This window comes from Netta rufina (genome assembly GCF_964035555.1).
Source record: "Netta rufina genome assembly, chromosome: 10".
Lineage (NCBI taxonomy): Eukaryota > Metazoa > Chordata > Aves > Anseriformes > Anatidae > Netta > Netta rufina.
Genome location: NC_140133.1, coordinates 22357893 through 22380711, shown reverse-complemented (window position 1 = coordinate 22380711; position 22819 = coordinate 22357893). Strand labels below are relative to the sequence as shown.

At 50.8% G+C, this 22819-nt stretch overlaps 1 protein-coding gene across 1 annotated transcript in view; it reads right to left on the bottom strand.

Annotated features, from left to right (window-relative positions):
- Positions 1 to 1458: 1458 nt before the first annotated feature.
- Positions 1459 to 22819, bottom strand: part of LMCD1 (LIM and cysteine rich domains 1) — a 29668-nt gene continuing 8307 nt past the window's right edge. The window contains exons 2-6 of the mRNA XM_084292591.1: positions 17310 to 17398; positions 16295 to 16550; positions 12056 to 12391; positions 6207 to 6422; positions 1459 to 5983 (exon numbers count right to left, since the gene is read on the bottom strand). Coding sequence (XP_084148717.1) covers positions 5825 to 5983; positions 6207 to 6422; positions 12056 to 12391; positions 16295 to 16550; positions 17310 to 17398 — 1056 coding nt within the window. The 3' untranslated portion in view covers positions 1459 to 5824. The remainder of the gene's footprint in view (positions 5984 to 6206; positions 6423 to 12055; positions 12392 to 16294; positions 16551 to 17309; positions 17399 to 22819) is intronic.

The following is a 22819-nucleotide window of genomic DNA, read 5'->3' as shown; positions in this document are numbered from 1 at the left end:
TCTGCACGACCCCTGGAGCACAGCGGGTGCAGAGCTGGCCCCCAGCCCACGCTTCATCCCTGCCTGGCAGCCCCCAGCGCTCACCCTTTCACCACCCGTTTGCTCCTGATGACAGAGGTTCCCCTTCATGTGTTCAGGGCCCATAAATAAATCACAGGGCCCAGGTGTTTTCCACAGAGCTCTGGGGGAAATTGTTAAACAGCTCCAGAGCTCCCTGCCCCGTGTGTCTGTTCGGAGGGGGCCTGTGCAGAGCCGTGGTGGGAGCGAGGCTTGCTGCAGGACTCCAGCCACGAGAAGGGCACGCTCACCAGCCGTGTTGTCAGATAAGATGAAAAAGCCCATCCTTAGCTCAGCTTCTCTGCCCTTGCTGCAGGCAGCTTGTTTGGCTAAAAGCAAAATAGGAAAAATAGAAAAGTGATATATTATTCACTTACACTCCCCAAATGACCACAGAAACCAATGCTTTTGATTGATACAGACACAGCCAGGGTTAAATGCTGTGCACCTGACCAGGGGCTTGGTTTTGGGCACGTTGATGCCCGGTGCAGGGCAGAGCCACCCGCTCGCTCGGTGCCATCCCCAAAGACACCACGGGCAGCTGGGCAGTGGGTGTCCTCCAGCAGCCTGCACCCTTCTGCCAGCAAAACCCTGCCGAGTCATGCACAGGGCCCCATCCCCTTCCTAAATATTAAAAAAAATAAAAAATGGGGTGCCACAAATAAGACAGCCCTGCAAATATTTGTAGGTTCAGAGCAGTTAAGCTGTGAAAACTCAACGTGCAGAAGCTGCTGACATGGGGTTTGTGGCTTCCCATCCAGCCCATGGGGATTTTCTCGCCTTGCTGGCACTGGGAGCGGAGCTGGGAGCTGGGGCAGGGGAGGGCAGGGCACGGAGCCCCCTCACTGCCTCTGCACAGTGGTGGTGAGTATTGTCGGAGTGGTTCCTCCCTGGGACCACCTCGAGGAGGTGCTGCAGGTAACTGCGCTCACTGAGGTCACTGCATGACTCACCCCAAGTAAGGCACCAGGCAGCGAGTGAGCCTCATGCCCACAGAAACATTCAAACACCAGCAGGACCACACCGGGTACACAACATTGTCAGGAAGGCTCGCAGCAATCCCTCCTCTTCTGGCAGTCAGCTCCTGGCCGCCACACGTGTGTGGGCATTTCTGCCCCAAAGTGTGATTTTCCATTACCTGTGTTTCTCCCCAGCCCCTTGACCCAGGCTCTCTGCTGTTACAGGCTCTGCCTTCACGCTGTTGTGCCCCATTTCACCACCGCCTCACGGTGTGCTCCCGCCGGGACGTCGCGGAGCAGCAGCACGCGGCCCTTCCTCCCACCCTCCTCTTCCTCACCCCGCTGCGGCCCAGCAGCGGGCACCATGCTCCCCAGGCCCCCAGGGTAACATCACCACCCCCAGAGCAGGAAGGGACCCAAAGCAGGACATCAGAGGCTCTCATACTGAGAAACAATTTATTTTATAAAGTTTTAGAAATGTTTTCATGGTGAGAAACATAGGGACAGAAGCAGTAGGCAGAGCCGCAGAGGCTGGGAATGCCTTTCTGACCAAAGCCACTCTGAAAGTCACCCCCAGGCAGCATCCTGGGCACGGAGAAAGGACCCTTACGTTGTTCGTGCTCCCAGGTGCCCGCCCGCAGCCAGACCAGATGCTTTTCCTGAGCTCAGGTCTGCACAACCATGGCTCGGCCTCCTGCTGCAGGCCCGTTCCCGCTGACATGGTCCCAGCATCCTGGGGGTGCCCGAGGTGGCCTGCCCAGTCCTGCTGCCTGCTTCTTCCTTCCTTCTTATTTCATCTGTCTGTCTGATGAGAAGAGACTCTCGTTTGTTCAGAGCCACGGCGCTGCTGGCAATGCCGTGAGCTGAGACCTCTGAGGGGCACCCGGCACCGCCGTCGGGGTGCAGGCACATCAGGCCTCAGAAAGATGCAGCCGAGCTCCGTCAGCAGAGGGGCTCGCTTACAGCACCCTCCATCAGAGACTTGCTGCAGGCTGGGCAGGAAACAAGGTTAAATAACATTAGCTGCCCGGTGGCTTGGTGCACCGTGCAGTGACATTTTGAGCTGGCGTCTCAGGGCACCCTGTGCCTACTGCCTGCCACACAGGCAGCCAACGCCGCACAGCGTTCTTGATACAGGAGCTTTTATTTGAAACAAAGGACTGGGAACAGCTGTGCTACACGATACATTGCAACAGTCACACAGCACAGCCTGCCCACAGGTGATTCCCGTCACACCAAGTAACCCCGTGAGACACCTCCACTTCTATTAATTTTGGAAAGATCCTCTCTATGTTGCTCACTGGTGGCTCCCGGTTAGACAGAGCAGCAAACCCACACAAATTGAACTTTCTTGGTAGCTGGAGCTCGTGACACACAGAAGGCGCTGCAGCAGCCTCCTTCGCTCCAGGCGATAAACCCCAGCGGAACAAGGCAGCGTCTCCGCTTGGGGTGAACGTCTTCTCATGCTCACTCCGAATTTCAATTTTAATATCGAAACTAAAGACTCACATATGGTTTGAGCTGTTAGATGCATTAATTTCACGCTTTTGCTCCTGACACTTGAGAGGCACAGGATTTTGTTAAGCTGTTTAACTGCAGTACATTTTTCAGCAGACAGTATTTTACAAGCTATAGGAATACCTAAAAGGCTTGGGTGGATGCCAGCAGTCCAAAAAGCCCGAAGCAAGTATACGTATGCTGAAAGAGGGGCTTCAGAGGAGAAGAATTACAATTCATATATTACAAAATCAAACCCCAAACCAGAACACGCTACAGGGGTATCTTTTTTCCACGTAGCCAAATAAAGCCATTAGTGACGAGGCCTGCATTAATGTGGACAGGCTGCATACAAAGTTGGTGCTACCGGCTGCAGACTGACCAGAGCCCAGTAGGACAAGCCCATGCCAAAGGCACTAGCATTGAAGGATTCGGAGCAGGTGCTGCCCCATGGACACAGCACCCGCACCCTGCCTGTCCCAGGCGTGCTGCCGTGGGAGCTGGGAGCGGTGTCACCCCTTGCCGCACATGGGCACAGCCAGAGGGTCCCATCCATGAGGTTTGAGCTGCTGATGCTCGAAGCCCTTCTTCTTCCACATGCAGGTGGGGCCCAGACAAGCACCCCCAACCCAGGGACACAGCCTAACCACCCCCTGCAGCTTCTTCTCGGCCACCCTGCCTGGCACACACCCCAACACCAACCCTAGCTTCAATACAAGGGGTGAGGCAGCTCTGGTCGGGGACTTTGAGCTCCCCGATCAGACACTGGCACTGAAGAAACACCCTGCTGGGGCTCGTCTTCCTCCCTGTTCATTTCAGCACAAGCACTTGGCAGGGTCAGTGCGGCCAACCATGGCAAAACAGAGCAAAACGCCTGGCAAGAGGCATCAGCAGCCTGTTGGCAGCAGTTATCCAGTTAACTGTCTTTCACTTTTAAACACTCAAAGTTTTATTGATTTTTCTTGCACTCCCATTTTTTTGAATGTGGGTAATGCTGTGCACCTACCTCACAGGCAAATCACTCTGGAGGTAACCAGCTGCATGCACAAATAGACAATGACTTCCCATCAAGGAATGTTGTTTGGATGCTAAGGTCTTTGCTGAAACGTTTCCTAAGTGATTCACGCTATTTCTCCCACTGCTTACACTGACTGTATGCATTTTTGGCTGCCTTAACATCATAGGGTTTAGAACTATGCTGTGCCTTTAAAAATAATTTACAAAGATCGAACATTCCCATTGTAACAAAAGAAAGAAGAGGCAATAAAGCTAAGCACTGGGTTTTATTTTTCAGTCCCATTTTGCTTTTAACCAAAGTGCCTGTATCTAAGGCTGTTCCAAGGGAGCTTTATTATTCCTAGCACAACTTCAAAACTTTACGTCTACACGTCCCCCGTTGGCTTGTGGCACCCTCCTGAGCTGACAGCAGTGATTCCCCAGACTCTCGGTGTGCCCACCAAAGGGCCTGGGATGCGTCAAGTGGACAAGGTGGCTGCAGGGACCCCCAGAGCACGCACACAGCAGAACCCCGCAGCACACATCCCTCACCCCACAGCTATGGCCGACACTGCTGCCTTGGGATTTTCATGCTCTGCTCCAGCTCTGGAGGTAGGGTTTTACGCACTCTTCTTAAACACCCTAGTGTTTTCAGGAAAATCAACCACACAAAAGCACAGGGATGGAAAAAGCGTTAGACACCACCCCCAGCAAACATACAGATGCATCTTACACCACATCTGCCTCACCTGCAGTGAAACAGCGACCGACACTGCCTGCTCCTCGCACCTGGGGAGCTGGGCGTCCCCCTGCACATGGCAGAGGGGCAGAGTCTGGTCCGCGACTCACATGCAGCAGCAGGGACGGCTTCCACCAAAGCTCATTTGCAAGTTACTCAAACATAAGCAAGCAAAGATCCACAGCATGGAGTTCGTTTTAAGGAGAGAAACCAGCAATTTCTGCAGTGGAATGAAAACCTAGCAATGGTGAGCTCCTTATATGCTTATCTCTGCAAAAAATATTCCAGTTCTTTCTGGCAAATAATGGAGCCATTTAGTATAAGAAAAAAGACTGAGCACACAGACATCTGCCAGCCTGGACTATCTGACATTTTCTGTGACTAACAGAAGCCTTGCATGATGGAGGGGACAAACACCATCAGCAGAGATGCAGTGCAGATCTTGGGACAATGTCCTCCCACGGGACCTGACGCACGATGCTGACCTCACTCGGGGCTGGAGAACTGCACCACGAGGACCGCGGTCTGGGGCAGTTGTGCCACCATGCAGGACACGGATGCTGCAGGCTTCCAAAGGAGACAGCATGTCCCTATTTCTTGGAGAGGGTCATTGACTTACTAAAGGGAAAAAAACTGACATTGCAGCATTTCAGGCACAAAAAAAAAAATAGGATAGCTTAAGCTGGAAAGCTGTTTTCCATAAAACTCCTGCTCAGAAAGCAGCTGAAAAAGTTCCATACTTTAAATGCTTAACTACCTCCAGTGAACGGTGGGAGCACAATGCCTCTCTGTGCAAACACTCGCTTGAAATAACAGACAGTAGGAGGCAAGCGAGATAAAACTGGGAACAGGGTTTGGGCGAGAACTGCCAGGAATGTTTGCATTCCAGCTCCATGGCTAAAACCCAGACCGGTTGAATTAGTTGGCTGCCCAGCACCCCCTGCCCTTGGGGAGGTCTGCACAGTTCCCTTCTCAGTAAGGTTAAACTGATCACTCTGTGCACCACCTCGTTACCTATTTTTACATTATTGTACACGTTGGAGAAAGCTACAGCTATGCATTGCTGCAATTCAATATCATTTGCTTTCAGAAAGTAATCACTCGGGTTAATCAAATTGCTCAAAACCATTGATTTAGTACAGTTGTCAGCATTCTGTTAGTGTAAAACTTCCAGCATGGACTTCAAAAATAAAAGCAACCCTTGTTTTTAACCATGACCATAGGTTTAGTGTGCCAAAAATTATTTTTGAGATGTGTTATTTCTAAAACAACATCGCAAGATCTTAGTCATGAGAAGCTTTGAGAGACTTTGTAAACCAACACAGAACCCTCCTTTTCAGTCCCCTCCTATAGGACACACCGGGACCTCCCACCCCACAAGCATACAGATTTCCTTTGTTTCCTCCCCTGGGAAATCTCCTTCTGAACTGTGTTGGATGCAAGGGGGTACTTAGTTGCAGAGTGAATAGCCAGGCTCTAATTTTTTTTGTTTTGTTTTACTGTCCACTTTTCACGTTCTTGTCAAATCACCCCGACTCCGTCTCGGCCTCGAGCGCCTGCCGCAGCCGCACCCCGCTCAGAGGCGCTTGCTCCTGCTGCAGGTCGCGCACCGCAGGCTGCCCTTGTCCAGGCTGAAGGCTTTGCCGGTCAGCTGCGTCTCGCACTCCAGGCAGGTGAAGTGCTTCTTGTGCCAGGCCATCCCTTCTGCCTGCTGGTAGTCCTCCGAGAAGATGATCTGCAGGACAAACAGACTGCTGCTCGGTTCTGCAACCCCGGCCCCGTAGTGGCACGAAAAGAGCTGTAGCACGCCAGGAGTGGGGCTGACACACCACTGAGACATGCGTGTGGCCACCACCACCACCCTCCTCCCCACCACGGTTGGCATTGCCTCGGCCCAGCACGCTGTGGTGCCACCTGATGAGCCCCAAGCGGGCCGTGGCGAGGCCCCGCGTCCCTACCTCATCGCAGCCGGCGCAGCGCGGCCGCAGGCTCTCGCAGTAGTGGCGCCCGCACCAGGCGGCCCCGTTCTTCCAGAAGTAGATGAGGTCGACGAGCGGCTCGGCACACTGGCAGCAGACGAAGCAGGCTGGGTGCCACTGCCGCGTGTAGCCGGCCCGGTCCGCGTACACCACGGGGCAGTCCGCCGGCATCGCCTGCTTGCAGGCCTCGCAGTGCTGCAAGAGAGAGCACGTGTGACGCTCACACCGCATGGCACGGGGCACAAGGAAACACACGGGGCTTGCAGCCCACGGTGGTTAATTTTTTTGGGCTCTGCTTTATGGCATTTTTTCAATGCATCGTTCTTAATTAGGCAGCCGGTAAGAAGCTCAGCAAGACAGAACAACACTTGTAATCTCAGAGCGTGTCCTCAACGCTTCCTGCTTCCAAGCGGTCTGAAGGGACCCTCTGTGTTCCTGCTTGGTGTCCCATAGCGCCGAGAAGGACAGGGGAAATAAAGCGTGTAATTCCAGGCCTGCTCGGCTTAGGTTGTTTTTGTTTTAGCTCTTGTTCTGTGGAGATAAATTTAAGAACGGCAAAGCCAAATTTCACAGCTATATCAGCCTGAAGGCACGGCAAGCAGAAAACAGTCTGCAGTGAGGGCACAGAAACAGCGCAGCGAGGTGGAAGAGAAAGAAACAGTAAACTGAAGAGAAAGCCAGGGCTGCAGCTTGAGAGGTGCTGGGAACAAATGTCTTAATCCTGCAGTAGGACTCAGCAAACACTGACAGTACCACAGGGTGCTCACGGCCAATATGAGCAACATCTCCAAATCCACTGCCCCACATCCTCTGGAAACATTTGGACCAGTGCTCAGCATGGATGGAGCACCAAATCGTAATTAAAAGTCATTATAACTATGCATCTGGCAGCCCTCATCTGGAGCAGTGCTCACTCTCTTCCAGCCAGGTCCTCAGGCGGATAAGGCTGGCACTGCCCCCATCAGCTGAATACGTGGCCTTGGGTATTCCCCTAAATAAAAACCAACCTGCACTAAAATCAAAACACTCTCTGAGAAAAAGTTAAGACATCCGACAGCGCAGAAAAATGTGGCATGTCAAAGACAGGTATTTTGTACAGAGATTAGGAACTTTGGTCTTTTGTCACTGTTTTTTAACATACATGCCTATCTATGACAGATGTCACTCTGCAGATTTCAGCACAGTGCTCTCAATTTACAACAGGCCAAAGAGAATTGGACCTGGCTAATCTGAAGATTAATTAGCCTCTGTGCATATTGTAGATGAGACTGACGGGGCTTACTGTCTGTGCCTGCAGGGTGACCCAGTGGTTAGTTAAAGGGAGCTCTGAAACTCTCCTCTCCCAGCCCAGGGCCAGCCACTTTAGCTCCCATTTAAATCCGAGTAATCCAGGTCAGGCCAAGTGATGCTTGGTTAGCCCTCGAGGGGGATGCTCCAGGGCTGCAGCCCCTTCCAGCACAGCCTTGGCTGCCAGGCCAGGCTTCTGCCAGCCATTTGCAGCAGTCTGGCTGAAGCTTTTATACAAACAAGATACAGCAGCATTAAGCAACTTGCCCTGGGGCTGGAGAAGGTGGAGCTGCTGTGTGGACGCTGCAGCGTGTGCCTGGCGGAGCAACGCCCTGACCACACCACCAGGGCAAGTATTTCCAGCATGCCACACATCTTGCTGTTGCCTTCTCCTCTGTCCAGCCCAGACTTTTGGGAACTGCCCCATGCAGCCCTTGGAGTGGTGCCACTGATGCGAGGGACACCTCCTGTTTTACCAGCAAGTCTGGTGTTTTGGGGAAGGCTGCGTGAGAGAAGCCACTCAGTGTTTTCTGGCTTGGTTTTCCTGCAAGCCCAGAGGGGGCTATGTCTGCTTACAGCTTCCACCCTGACGGGCTCCGGCAGCATTTCCAAGTGCTCCCAAGAACTACTCAAGTGAACAGATAAACTTCCAGCATGCTGCAGAAGCCATGCTATTTCTGTTCTTGTAGGAGACAGAAGAACAAAACAACTCCGTGGAGTGGCAGCACTCAGAGCGTTGTGGCCGGCAGAGCGTGACTGGCTGTGCACCACGGCGTGCCGACAAGGGCAGTGTGGTCAGGATGAATTCTGTGCTGACCCCAGGGGACCGGTGTCCCCACATCCCCGACAACTCCCAAGGGCATCAGACTTGAGCAGCAACTCGCTTCCCCAGGGCACCCGGCCCCACAGCTGCCCCTACACTTCCACCCTTCCAGCAGCCTCCACTCACCCTCCCCAGCCCTGCTTATCTTGCAAGATCTAGCAGCAAGAACAAACATGAGCAGCTTTCCAAGTCTGAGCTCAAATTTCTTGCCAATAAGAACTGTTAGGGAAAAAATAAATAAATAAAATCTTAATTTGCTGTTTCTTTCTGTGGCAAATTTTCACTACGCTTTTCCTAAGCATCATATAACATATTCTCCTGTCACGTACCACACTAATTAAAAAGTGGCTCTTCGAATTTGAGATGGGATTACAGCTTAGCACTCACTTTACATCTCTATCATGTAGAAGATGAGTGAAGACTTTATTAGTGCAGTTACCAGAGGTGCTAGCCAAGAAAGTGTCCCTCTCTGCCCTAAGCTTTCTCAGGCTGCTCTCTCCCCTTGCTGCTGTTTTGCAGCTGCAGCTCCCACAGAGGGGGCTCCCTGGATGCCATGAGGCTTCTGCCCAGTACATGTGAGACTGCTGGCCCCAAACATACTGGGACAACAGCTAACTTTGGTCAACTGCTTAAGGATTTGATTTGATTCCAATACAATGCTGGAAGATTTTCCAGTTCTGGGAAGGTTAAAGATTTTGTGCTCGGTGGAAAACATTTAGCTATTAGGACAGACATTGCAGTGATGGGGCCCCTCTCTGCAGGTGAGAAGAGTTCAGAAAGCTGTCTGAGCTCAGATGCCTTGCCCGTGGTGATTAACGTTGGCCCGGTGCTTTCCTTTACACACCATTTCAACACAGCTGGCCAGAGTGTGCAACAGGAGGTTTGACTGCCCTCACACAGGGACCACACAAACACGAGGAAATCACTCCTGCCTGTTTCTTGGTGCAGCACTTGATGCCTTCTTGGCTCATTGTCTTCTAAAGCCAGGATATTTTACACCCAGCCTTCATAAATCTATAGCTCAGGCTGACACCTTGAACTGAAGGAGGTGAAATCAGGCTGCTGGAGCTGGCTAAAAGGGTTGGTATCAAACAGACCAGAATCCGTGTCCGTCTTTTAATGGACTCAATGAAGAATCGTGACAAAGCACTTCAGAATCAGGATCTCCAAAATGTGCAGCTGAGCACCACACTGCCCCAGGCGCACCCCTGAACCAAAGGCAGTCAGGTCTTCTCAAAAAGCCTGCTTCATCGCTGCAGTCCTGCAGGTCCCTGAGGGTCAGCACAAACACCTCTCAGTCGAGGACACTATGCCCTGAAAGGGCTCTAAACAGCCTGATGGCACTCGTGGGCATCACCTCTGGTGTCCTGCAGAGCAAGTGGAAGAAAGCCTGGGGAAGCTTCTTCAGGAGCCCTGGGGACAGGGTTTGTGTTTAACACTCAGGCTTTGGGAGAGGCATAGAAGCTGGTCACACAAGCTTAGAGGCATCTAAACCTCCACATCTGGAGTGTGCAGATCTGCATTTCAGCTCTGAACACAGACGTGAACACTTCCAGTGCTGTTGCCTTTGGGCACCTCATTTCTCAGTCCCCTTAGCATCTCTTCTGAGTCTTTATAGAGCTCTTTTTTGCTCACATCTTGACTTTCAGCCTCACACATACTGCAAAGTGCTACATAATAAGAGCATCTGCATCTTGGACTGTCTCTTCAAGCACTGACAAATCTGTTGTGCAGTCTGCACTAAAGCACGCAGAATCAGGTTGTTAGAGGGGCACAAGGAATGGGAAATCTCAGGAACAGAATGAAGGAAACATGCATGAATATGATAGCAGGGAAGAAAGGGAAATTATGATATTTTAGCAAGAACTGCAAGGACTCAAAAATTACTACCACGTAGCTATGAAACAACCGACTTCACCTACTGTACAGTATTGCACAATGCAAGTGTGCCCCGCAGGAGCAGGCCTGGAACACACAGAGGAAATGGGAAACATCCCAACACCGGCTGGGCCAGCCCAGTCCACACCGAGGTGGGCTGCCATCCTTCCTCGCTCTGCAGGGCAGGTGCCCTCCTTTTCCTCCTCCTCTTCCAACTTGGTGCTATTTAACGCAGACATAAGCTACTATGGAAAAGTTTGCTGTCTTATTTTTCTATGGCAGAACTTTCCTCTCCACACAGTTTTGTGAAAACCAGCAGATCCCCTGGAAGTTCAGCGCATTTCACCTTTTTGGGATGTAGCCCATCCACTTTAGCTCAGCTGCTCTAACTCCTGCACCGGAGATCACACTAAATGATGGGTGTTTTGGTGGGAAATAGGAGGGTGAAATAGGAGTGGGAAATAGGAGGTCTGTCTTTGGTATGGTGGGAAACCACAGTCCTCTGCTGTCTGCTGGGAGCTGAGCTGCATCACGTGCTAGTCAGAGAGCATCTCCTACAACTGATTTTGCAGCACTTCCATTTTCCAGCTTGTGCCTCTAGAAAAATAATGTTTTAAAGTCTAAGAAGAATAACATCACAGTTATGTATTTATTTGGAAGGACAAACTTGTAGTCTAAATAAACCCTCATTGCTCAGATGACTTTTATTAATGAATTTAATGGAAACCTTCCTTTTTTGGCTTCTTTTAGCTTAAAATTCTTTGTCCAAATCAATGTTTTATTATGCTGAAAAACTTCTGCTGCATCACTGGACTCTGAAAGTCAGATATGTGTTAATAGAAAAGGACATAGCAGAGGGGAGACATTACCCAATAAGGAATGAAAATGAAAACTGCTCTTAACATGTTACAATCTCAGTTTAGTAGTTGCTAGAAAAATCTTGTCTTAAAAACATTCAGATACCATTTTTTTCAGCTTTAAATCCTCTGCTGCAAGTTACCCTCACAAGGGCCAGTATGAAATATTTTCACTCAACATATGTTATGATAAGCATTTGTTCAGCAGTCACCATGGCCACTCAACTGCACTTGGAGAACATAAATCTAAAAGGGTGCTAGGGAATCTCAATTGCTTCCTTGTGGAAATGTGTTTTTATGTCCAGAGGCGCGCGTGCTCTGTTCGAAGTTCTCCAGAGTAATCAGGGCCCCTGCAATACTATCTCCATGTTCATAGCTCTGCATTAACTAGGCTGAGCCACCACCTACAGTCACTTGTATTCTCTCTATTCGTACTGCTCTGGAGGCTTAGCTGAAAATACTTGAACTTGCAGTTACACACAGTTTCTGATCTTATTTTTACACAATCACCTGGGAACATATCAAGCTCAATCTTTCAGAGCTGCCAAGAATCCAACGTTGAAATCATTGGTTCTTACAGCAAGCAGGAAACAAAAGGCATTTTCACGCCCTAGTGGTTCAACAGGCAGCTGCTGTGGAGGGATGAGGATGGGGAGAAAAGATAACCCTTCCTCGAGGCTCTTGGATGGGTACTTGTGCCCAGCTGGGATGGAGGAGCACACAAGGGCCCCACCGCTGCCTCTCCCACCACTGCACTGCAGCACGCCGTGACGCCACCAAGCATCCCGGCACCACTCGTCCGGTTTGGAAAGGCATTACAGCAGGCTTGGACGAGCAGGAGCAGTATTGTAAACAAGGAAAGGAAATTCCTGCTGGCACGTTTGTCTACTGCTTTCTTTCAGCTGACACCGTACCTGCCCCCAAAACACCCCAGACGCAGGGCAATGCTGCCAGCCCGTCCCACCTCAGAGCACAGCACTTACATAGAGCTCTGCTGCAGGCGCGCCCTCCAGGGCCCCGTTGGTGGTCTCGGGGGTCTTGCCGGTGGCCGAGCCTGTGTCCTGCGCCTTCCCCTCTTCCTTCCCGCTGCCACCTTGGCCTGGCAGCGCCACCTCCCCAACGCCCAGCGCCTCGGCCTTGTACTTCTTCACGAAGTCTTCCATCAGCTTCACCTCGCCCTCGGCCAGGCCGCGGCACTGGGACGGGTCGTGGTCGTACACCGGGAGCTGCCTCATCAGCTGCCGCCGGCGTTGGTAGGCCCCGTCCGTGCCCGCCACCGGCTGCATGTCCTTGGGGAGCAGCTCCATGTACTGCATGGCCTGGAGGGTGCAAGAGGTGACAGTCAGCATCACCGACCCCCTGCCCGCCTCCTCTTCTCAACTTCCAACCTGCCATTTAGCAATAAAAGGCCAAATTTACTCGGATGCAGGTAGCATACAGGCTATTGCTGATCAGTGACAGTTTTCATCCTCAGAAAACACAGGCAGAAATGGGTTTGCTCTGCTGCACACCTCGCTGTGTTCACCCGAACCAGATCACTGCAGCATCAGACACTGCAGGCTACGCTTGCATGAAGCTCCTCATGTCGTGCACTTCGGGCAGTGCCAAAAGACAACGACCTACTGACAGCTCCCCCAGCTCCTGCTGGGTTTGCTGGTTGGCATCCAGATCCCACCATACCCTCCCTTGCCAGCAGCAGGACAGACAACAAGGCTGCTGAAAAGACCAGAAACTCATCAAAGTTCATCTGTAAACTGGAGACCAGCCAGTGTCACCCTGCCATAGGGACTGGGAGCCTGAAGAACACGTTCCTTACAGTGAGGAACAGAGAACAGCACCCCACAGCCCCCCACTAAATGCACACAGTGAAAAGTCCCTTTACAATTCACGTAAAATCCTAATAAAAAAGTAATCAGATGTCTGTCGAACCTGCACCTCCAAGACCCACACTACTGGACTACAGATTTTGCAGCAAAGGGAAGGTGTTTTGCCACTGATGCCCTGCAAAGTGGGAAGCAGATGCCAAGAAACTGTCTCTGAAGTTTAGTCTCCTACTCAGCTGGCCCGCAGCCACTGCCATAAGAGCAGAGTAAACGGATCCTGGAGAGGTCTGTCCCAGGCTGGATCAACATCTGCAGGAAGGGGGGGCTGCGCAGTTAACTTCTTTCTGGCCTGGTGCTTAAAGGGAAGGGAGTTTCCCACTCAAGACATTTTTCCTATTGTAGTGTGAAGAGGGAACGGGCAGCCAGTTGGCTCGTTGCCACTGAGTTTTAAAGACCAGCATCCAGCTGCATTAGATTTGTTTCTTACTTGGTCAGCATTTGAAAATTGAGTTTTAAGGGAATGGAGAAGTGATTAACTATTCACTGTACATAGTCTAGCTCAATATAGCCTTTTAAATACAGAAACGTGACACTGAACAGCTCATCATGCTTGTGTAAATTTCAAAGGCAGTTTCCACTTCAGCTACTTGCAGCCAAGCAGCAATATTCAGGGCAATATTCCCCCCTGAAGGTTTGTGACAGCAAAAAACAAATGATTTAATGGAGTTGGGCCTCCCTCCCCATGTCTTGGAGCATATGCTAATGTTGCTGCACATTGCATTAGACATCAAAATTCAGTCTATTGTGCCTCTGTGCACTGGTAGGATTGGTATCTGGAAGTTTGCAGAGGCACAGTGGTAGCCTCACTGGAGAAGGTGCTGCTTGGGAAAAATGGGCTACAAAGCCAGAGGATGCAGTAAAAACCACTTGCTACAAAGAGGGTTTTCACAGAAGCCAAAAGGCCTAATAGAAACTACAGAAGCAAAAGACAAAAATTTACTTAAAGCTCATCCCAGGCCTCACACAGCGTGCTTCAAAAAATAAAGATACTGCCATCAATACTCGGCAGCTGGAAAGAAAAGCAAACCAGATATCTCGCTGCTGTATGGTGATGAACTTTAAGACAGAGTACACAATGCAGCCTGCTGGCTTGGTTCAGCTGCAGCAGGAGCACTAGCGGACAGCAGCTTGGTGTAACCTCAGTGGAAGAAGGAATGCAATACAAATGGACCAGCACCAACGCACACTTACACCAGAGCTACGAGAGCAGCAAAGTGCCAGCACGTGCATCTGAAGCATTGTGCTCTTCTCCAGTGCCAGGCTTTGAGCAATGCCTCCAGCCTTTCTTACAAGGACAGCCGTACTGGCCGGTGGCACTTCTCAGCATTTGTGCAGACATTCAGTGTGACTTCACTCCCCGGGTCAAGGGAATGCTTAAGGTTATAACTGCACATGTCTTAAAATGTGTCCAGAGAATAGACCAGGAAAAATAATTCAGCCTGACACCAAAAACTGAAATAAACGATAATAAAAAGCTGCTTCTTTTGCTACTATCATGTATTACTGTTGTCAAATGCTTTATTACAGTGCCTTAGCACAGATGATTTTGAGGAAGACCATTTTAAGTTTTCAGCACTGTTAACTACTTTTTTTTTTTTTTTAAGAGATATTTTATGAACTGCTCTTTCTACTTTCCCCAAAGACCCTGAATATCTTCTTCATAACTTATCCAGACATGGCTTAATGAAAACGTACTCTGAGCTTCCCCTGTTATTGGACCATCCACTTCAGGACAATGTGGGAAAAAAAAAATCCCCAGCTTCCACTTTGCCTTCAGAAGGAAATCACTGGAGCGAGTCAGTTATGCACTAAAAGCTTTTTGGCCAAAGTCCCTTTTGAACTAATCAAGAATTGTTGACATCCAATATTCTTCCTGAGTTTGTCAAGTTGATCATTAAGCCAAAATTTATCAAGGTTGTCTTCAAAGTTCCTGAGCACTGTTTACTCAAACTAAGATTACTTCCAATCTGTTCAGGCACTACTTCAACTCCAAAAGGCAAGAAGTTCCAAAGCTCCATGAAACGCCTGCGTTTGAGCCTCCCCCCTTGCTGGCTCTGCAGGGACTGAATGCGATGCTCTGGGTCATGGAGCTGTCAAGGACCCGGCCCTGCTGTGCCCTGCTGCTCAGTGCTGCAGGCTGCAATCACAGACGCATGCCTGCAAGAGGCATGTCTGGGCTCAGGGTCACAGAAGGAAGCAGCACAGCAACAGCAGGCTTTGGGCTTCCTTCGCTGTATGGAACTGACCCTGTCCCAAGGTGCCAGCTGCCAGCAGCACCTCTCTGCAGCCAGCTTTTAGCAGTGAAAATTGAATTTCTGATAAATCCCGGGCTGGGCAGCTGCTTAATAAATCATGCTACGTTGGAGAAGTGCCATCATTGTTCTCCCCATCCCTCAACAAGTTCCCTAATTCCCCCTGGGACCCGTGGAAGGCAAACACTGGTTAAACAAACATTCCTGCTTTGCTAGCTCCTACCAAAAGAAAAAAAAAAAAAAAAAAGTAAAGGAAAGGAAACTACAAGCAGTAGCACTATGACTAAGCAGCCAGACAGTCAAGTAAGTGGGAGTCTTGGTCCCTTACTGAAGCCCAGGGGCCTGCTCCCATCAGCACAAACTGGTTCTAGAGCTGCATGCCCATCTGCGTTTCCAGTGCGGACCTCGTGGCAGCTCCCCTCCAGCCTTCCCAACAGGGCGAGGACTACTGAGCTTAAGAGTAAAGAACAGGTCTGTCACTCGGGTCTGCAGCTGCAATTTCCACATTTGTTTCCCAACTCATCTTCTAAAAAAATCTGGTTGCAATTTTAAGCAGCTTTAAACTATTTGTTTAATTTGAAGAGCAAAAGCTGTCCACTAATGACGGTGTAATGTGTAATGTTTTCAGTACCACAGCGCAGCTGAAGTGCAGTTAAGTGCTTTCCCTCCAGCAGTCCCCTCCTGGGCAACTGATTTCCACACGCCTGAAACCACTTCCATGCGTTCCCACAGCAGCGTTATTGCTGACCCAGGCAAACCAGGCACAGGAAGCTGGGACAGGGCTGGGGGCTTTCTTTCTTTTCCCCACGGGACAGCCCAGATGGGATCTCTCCTCAGCAGTGTTTCATTGGACGTGAATGCTACCAAAGGAGTGAGCCTTCTTGTAAAACATGCACCAACTTCTAGAAATGTAAGCAAGCCTATATGAACCCAAAGGCAACCCATCCCTCTCTTCTACCTGCTTTGGTTATAAACATGGCTTTCCAAAATACTAAACGTCATGCTCAGTTTTGCTCTGGGAGAAAAACCACCTGCTTTGCTATTTTTCACGGTAACTTTATTCCAAAACTGAGCCGTGTTCCCTTACCAGCTTCTGGGTGAGCCCCGGCGGAGCCCACTCATACGTGATGGTGTCGAAGGTGGGGTCCTTCCGTGACACGATGGGGTTGGTGATGATCATGCGGTTCCTTTTGTAAATGCGGACGCCGTCCCCTCCTTTCACCCGGGCAGTGAGCGTGGCGTACTTGGAATCCGTCAGCAGGCGGCCAATTTTCCGGTCATCCTCCAAGTCGGAGCTCAGGCTGTGATCCTCCTGGCTGCATTTGCATGACTTGCATATTTTCCTGCGAGCGACAAGCGAGATCGTCCTTTTGATACGACCGTGGTGGCAGGAGGCACGCGCTTTTTCAAAGGCTCTGCCACCGAGATCCAGCCACGCTAAAAGGGTAAATGCAAACTGGGCTGGTGACATAGGCCAACAGGCTTCCCTGGCACGAGCCGTGGGGCTGGAGCAGAGCTGTCAGCCTTGGTGCTGTCCCACGAAGGCACCACCAGAGCCCCCCAGCCTCCCCAGCCTCCCCCTGCAGAGCACGAGCCTCGCCTGCTACGAGGCTTTACGCGCCTTTAAAAAGGTGACCACTGGGAAGGGAACTGATAGCCACACGACCCCCATTTTAAGGAGACGGACTTGGTGATCCTTGGGGATCCCGCTCCCAGCTCAGGGTATTCTAATCACAATGGCTGTAAACCAAAGATGGCTCTGTAAGACCATTCTCTGCTGGACAACTTTTCCATCAAGTTTTAAAAGGACAGACTAACTCTGATGCAACCTGAAGTATTTCAGCAGGGTCTTGGAACAAGTAGGAGTCAAACCATTCTCTAATTGCACCAATTAAAGAAGTAGTCATGAACCAAATTAAAATAAAATAGCAGTTTCAGAGAAGAAAGGGGGATGGAGAACAGGGAGCACAAGCCTCCTGCACCATTGCAGCAGTGCCCAAGGACTCTGCAGCTTTTCTTTGCCCTCAAAGCCACCAATACAACATCAACAGGACCTGAAAGGACAGCCTCAGAGGTAGGGCCCGTCCCGGCAGAAACATTACCTCCAAGAATGTGGCTCAAAGCCCGTGCACGACCCTCTGCAGCGTAAGCATGGCACACCTCTTCCCGACTGCTGCTGGCCCACAGACATCTGGAAAAGAGCAGAACACCAGCTGGAAAGGTTCGCTTCTCAAAGACCATCCAAGGCTTGAGTGCTAGCCCCGCAGTCAGTCCTTCAGATGCTGAATTCTTTGGCCATGCCTTACACGCCGTGATGCCCCAAACCTCCCAGATGCTGTCTGATCCCTGTCCATGCAGGCTGGCTATGGGATTCCACAGGGATGCCTGGGTTGAAGTTTTTTACCATAAATTGAGAGAAGGCCACATGCCAGAGTCATAACTGGCCTGGAACATTGTGAGGAAGGTGGGTTCGAGCTGGCACATCCAGCATGCACACGGTGCTGGGCAGCCCCCCTTGTGGGCTTACAACAATATTATTTGCAGTCAGCTTATATACAGCACATATGCATCCATGTAAACCAGAGAGATTTCACGGCACACCATTAAAGCCAGCAGCAGATACCCGGGTGCAAGCTACCAGAGGACGTGATGCCCCAGAATGCCCACCCCATGGCACAGCAGCAGAGCCCTGGCCGAGGAGCACCGCTGTGCAGCAAGGTTAGGGCAACCTGAGGCTGCTGCGATCTGACGCTGCCAGCTGCAGCACAGCCTGCACCTCCTCCGTCTGTCCTGCTGGCGCTCACATGTATCTGGGGTGTGATACATCCCCTCATCCCGGGTGCTGTGCTTTATGGGTGCTTTCCACGGTGAAGAGGAAATGCAGCAGGGAAGGGCTCCAGGAGGAAAGGCAGCGGGAGGGGAAAACTGCTGTGCTCGCAGCAGTTACATACATGGGTGCTCGCTGCCGCACAGACAGCCCTGACAGCCTCCCAGCAGCAGGCAGGCAAGTGCAAGGAGTCACAGCAGGAGCCAATAACACTGAGAATAAACTTATTTGAGTGTCTGTGCCGCAGACTTATTGAACATGGCTGTGTGAATGTGAGGAATGCAGGAGGGTACAGTGGGAGCCAAGACGCGAGGGCTGCAGGAAGCATCGGGGAGGGACGCGGCGGGCGCTGGGCTCGTCGGCCTGGCTGTTTTTACAGGAACTCGCAGACTCCTGTCTGAAAGACACCTTTGTTCCCTGTAAAAATGGGCTTAGGGAAAACAATTCCAGCAGCGGTGGCAGCCCCAGAGGGTTACTGTCTGCAAGCAAAGCTGCAGCCAGCTCTCTGCTCTGCCACCCACACCAGCACACCCCGTACTGCCAGTCCTTGGGAGGCATTGTGAAATGCCAGCCTCCTGCAATTTCCTGACCACTTTGAAGCTCATTTTCCTTTGACGCTTAATGCGTACAAATCTTGCACTACCCTGCCCTTTTTGCTCGCTCCCATGCACGCAGTCCATGTACACTTATTCTTCTAGAAGTAGCAGCTCATTCCAGGCATCAGCCAGGCACTGGTGTGCGCACAGTCGGAGTCCTTCCCAACACAGCGAAGGCTGCAGAGGCTCCCAGTGCTCGAGCAGGGTGGTGCTGCCTGCGCAATCTTAATTCAGCCCACGTGTGTTTCCGAGCTGTGCTCATCCCACCACACGACCTGTGCTCCTCCTGCCCCAGCTCCCCTTTGTTTTTTTTCTCTTCCCATTTCTTTTTCCTTGAGAAACCCAGCCCCATCTGTATAAAACGGTCCCATTCCAGCTCCCTTTGTCCAAGGGACAGCTATCTCAGTTGTGTCTCTGATTTCGCCTTCTTTTTCATTTCAGATTTCACCTTCAGTCTTTCCAGGCATTTTGAAGCCATTGAAAGGCCAGACCTCTCATCCTGGGAATTCATAAAAATACATCTCTAAACAGCCTTAACATGCACTTGAGTGCATGCACACACATTCCCCCTGCCTCTAGCATGCAGAAAATAGGATGCTTTTGATTCTTCAGCCCTGACACAGCTCTCCAGAACAGACACACATTTACATTTCCGACACACAGACCTCTGTAAATCTTGTCAGTTCTGGAATCGTGTGCTACGTATCTACCTTTTTTTTTTTTTTTTTTTAAATGACTAATCTTAATGAACCAGACAGAAGCTGAGTACAGACAAGGGACTGTGATACAGACGAGGGACTATGAATGTTTGTTTATTCAAAACGCAAACATCTGGATTAAATAAACTAATTTGGAAAAGCCTCATTATATAGCCCGTGCAGAGGGGAAGCAAAGAGAAAAGCACTGTCAGCAGCAAGAGCACATGGAGCCACCCCACAAGACAACCCGAAGCCTTGGCATCCCAGGTAACAGCGTGGGAGCTCGGCCATCCAGGGGGTGGCCACCTGCCTGCAGCCTTCACGCTGGTATGCAAACCTGGTATTTCTTTACTGCCTCAGGGTTCATGGGCTCCTGTTACAAAAGCTTCCAGCTCCAAACGCTGCCCAGTGCATCCTGAAGCCTCGTGAACAGCCCAGCTGGGGAGTGAGGTGCCCCATGCCGCTGTGTATGGACTGCTGCCAGCTCGGCCATGGAAGGACGAGTCTGGAGGACCTCATACAAAAAGGGGCTAAAAACTTCTGTTCAGCTAACGGCTTCTTCTGCCAACATGAACGCCAGTGAGGGCCTTTGAGATGCCACCCTGTAGCAGATACTGGCTTGATGAAGCTTATCAGGCTGGCTGAAATGCAGGTTGCACCTCCCCACCTGCCACCTTGGCACAGTTCCTCTGCAAACACCACCCTGGGGAAGTGCTTCTGAACCTTCACTACGGTCTCACCGGTTACACATTTACTCAGCTGAAACGCATACAGCAAAATGGATCAGGTTTGATACACTGAACTCTCAGCTCTCATCTGGAACTGCCACTGTTTCACCCGCAGAACAAAGCTGTGGGCATTAAGGGGAAATCCCCACCTCTGAGCTAGGTACTGAAGGTTGGGGATCTGTTTCCTTAAGATGGAGCTGAAGTCCCAGCCATTATTTTGCACCACACACAAATTCAGACCTGCGGAGAAGACCCAGCCACCATCCTTCCCATTTGTGCAATTGCTCTCGCCAAGCCCCGATGCCTTCACCATCAGGAATTCCAGATCTCTTTGGAAACAGAAGTTTTTGCAGGTGTCCATAGCATGACTCACTGCTCCTTACCACGCATGGCAGCCACAAGTCTAGAGCTATAGGAAATGTATGGAAAAATATGAAAATCCAGCAGCTCTTCAAGGCAACGTGCAGCTCCTGGGATGGCTCGGGTTCCTCTGCCCTTGGAGGTGCAGGTCTGCAGCTGTAGGGGAAGGGGCTGGGACAGCAGCTCATCCCCACCACTGCCTGCAGGGCAGTGTGAGTGGCCCTGTGAACTTGGGGGAAATCCCCACGGCGGGGGCAGACTCTGCCAAATGCTCCTGAGCCCCCTCCACACGGGTCAGGGCACTCAGCCACCACCTCTCACACTTCCTCCTGGAGCTCTGACCTCTCCAGGCAGCCTCTGCCCTCGCGAGGATGTGGAGCACAGCAATGTCTCTGTACCTGGGGGACAGCTTCTCTCTCCCCCAGCAGCGCAGGGAGCTCTGGGCTCCTTATTCCCATCACAGTGCAGGGGCCAGCCACAACAGGAGCCGTGCTGGCTGCTCGGGCTGCCTGGTCAGCAGGGCTCCCTGCCCAGATATGGAGCCTCTCCTCGCGGCTCAGCTCTAGCTCCTCAAATACGCATAAAAGGAGATTTCTCATTAAAAAAAAAAAAAAAAAAAAAAAAAAAAAAAAAAAAAAAAAGAGAGACATATAAGATGGCAAAGACCACCAAACCCAGTAAGACTGTGAAACGGACTGTCCTGGACTCCACCTATGCCCAAGCCCATCTGGATACAGCAATTTTAAAAGAGATGCGAGAGTTTAAGACGTGAGGAGTGAAGACATTTGTAACGCCTTTACAAAAATGTCTGTGTCAACAAACTGCTTGGAAGAAAAGCAAATTCTGCTCACCATGACTAGATATACAACACACTTTAAGATTTCTGTTTTGGCTTTTAGTCTGATAGCATTCTTGCTACTAAGAGAGAGAAAGCAAGTCAGGGCAGAGGAAATTCTTAGGCAGTGAAATGATAGGAAACTGAGGCCATTCTACCCACAAAAACATCTCTGAACAATCTCAGGAATATGCCAGCTTCTTGGTCAGTGTAATGCTGTGGTTCGTTACACTGGCCAAAGGCAGGGCCATCCTAGACACTGGTAAGTTTGCTCAATTTTTAGAAAATAGGGAACCTATAATGCCAAGTGCCTCGGGAAAAACAGAACAAAACAAAACTTCATTCCTGCTTGGTTTAGACTTGAGGACAAAGGAGCACTGAGCTCCCAGGGCAGGTCCACCCAGCAGGATGGACCCCTGGCTAGAAGTTAGGAGCCGGTCGAGGTCCAGCCCCACCAGCTTGCTCTGCTCACAGATCAGCTGCGATTCCAGAAGGTTTGGGTGCATCATCGCCCTCTGACCGGTCCAGCACACCTTGGCCATCGGCCCTTTGTTCTGCTGAAGTTAGCTTGACAACAGAGCTTGTTGCAAGGAGACCGTCCCCAACGACACATGGAAAAAACAATGCTTCCACATCCCCTTGACTTGAAAGCCCTTTTAAATAAGCTTCTTTCCACTCTCCTCACAACACTGGCTTTAAGTGCCACACATTTAGTACGTCCAAGAAGAGGAGACTTCAGACTAAGCTTGGGTAAGAGTTTTCCGGCAAATGGTCCTCGAGTAAAAACCCTGCCATGCCTGGGGTATCGCCACAGGGAAACCGGCCAAGCTTTGGGACCACAAAGGGGCTGAGCAGACAGAGCAGCTATGGCGAGCATGGTCCCTCAGAAACGAGCCTTCCCTGCTAGCTGCATCCCCGGGAACACAAGTACTTGCCATCCTTACGTGTAATTGGCTCCATACGGACACGAAGCCCCTTTAGCTGTCATGGGTTTGTGGTCTGCACACATCCAGTCTGACGCCGTAGTGATAAACAGCTCAGCACCACAAACATCAGCAGTCGGGGTGGCTGCCGAGGTCCTCCTGCGGACAGTGACCAACAGGCTGATACAAGCTGCAGGGCGGAAAAAATGCCTCGGGCTGTACTTAACACCTCCGCTTTGTTTAGCCTCAGAAGCACAGAGCAGCTCTAGCACACTGCTCCCAGGAAACTCATTCCTTGAGAGCCAACTGCTTTATGGACTAATGGGTGGATGAAATTTAATATTAATACAAACTTTAAACAGAGCTCACAAGAAGGGTGGTACGGGAAAGCTAACACCCTGCCATCCTCAGCTAATAGCTGCTTTTGCAGAGGTTGATTTATCTCATGTCACCACAGGATCAAGAAGCTCCACTTAATGTCTAATACACAGATTAACCAAGCGCCAGGAGGAGCCCACAGCAGTATTTTGCTTTCCTTTAAGGACTGTGAGATTGAGCCACGAGGGAACTGAGCACAATAAGAGCAGACCGACGTCTAACCCGGCTGAGCAGGTGCAGATTGGGCTGCACTGTCTCTCTTTGGCC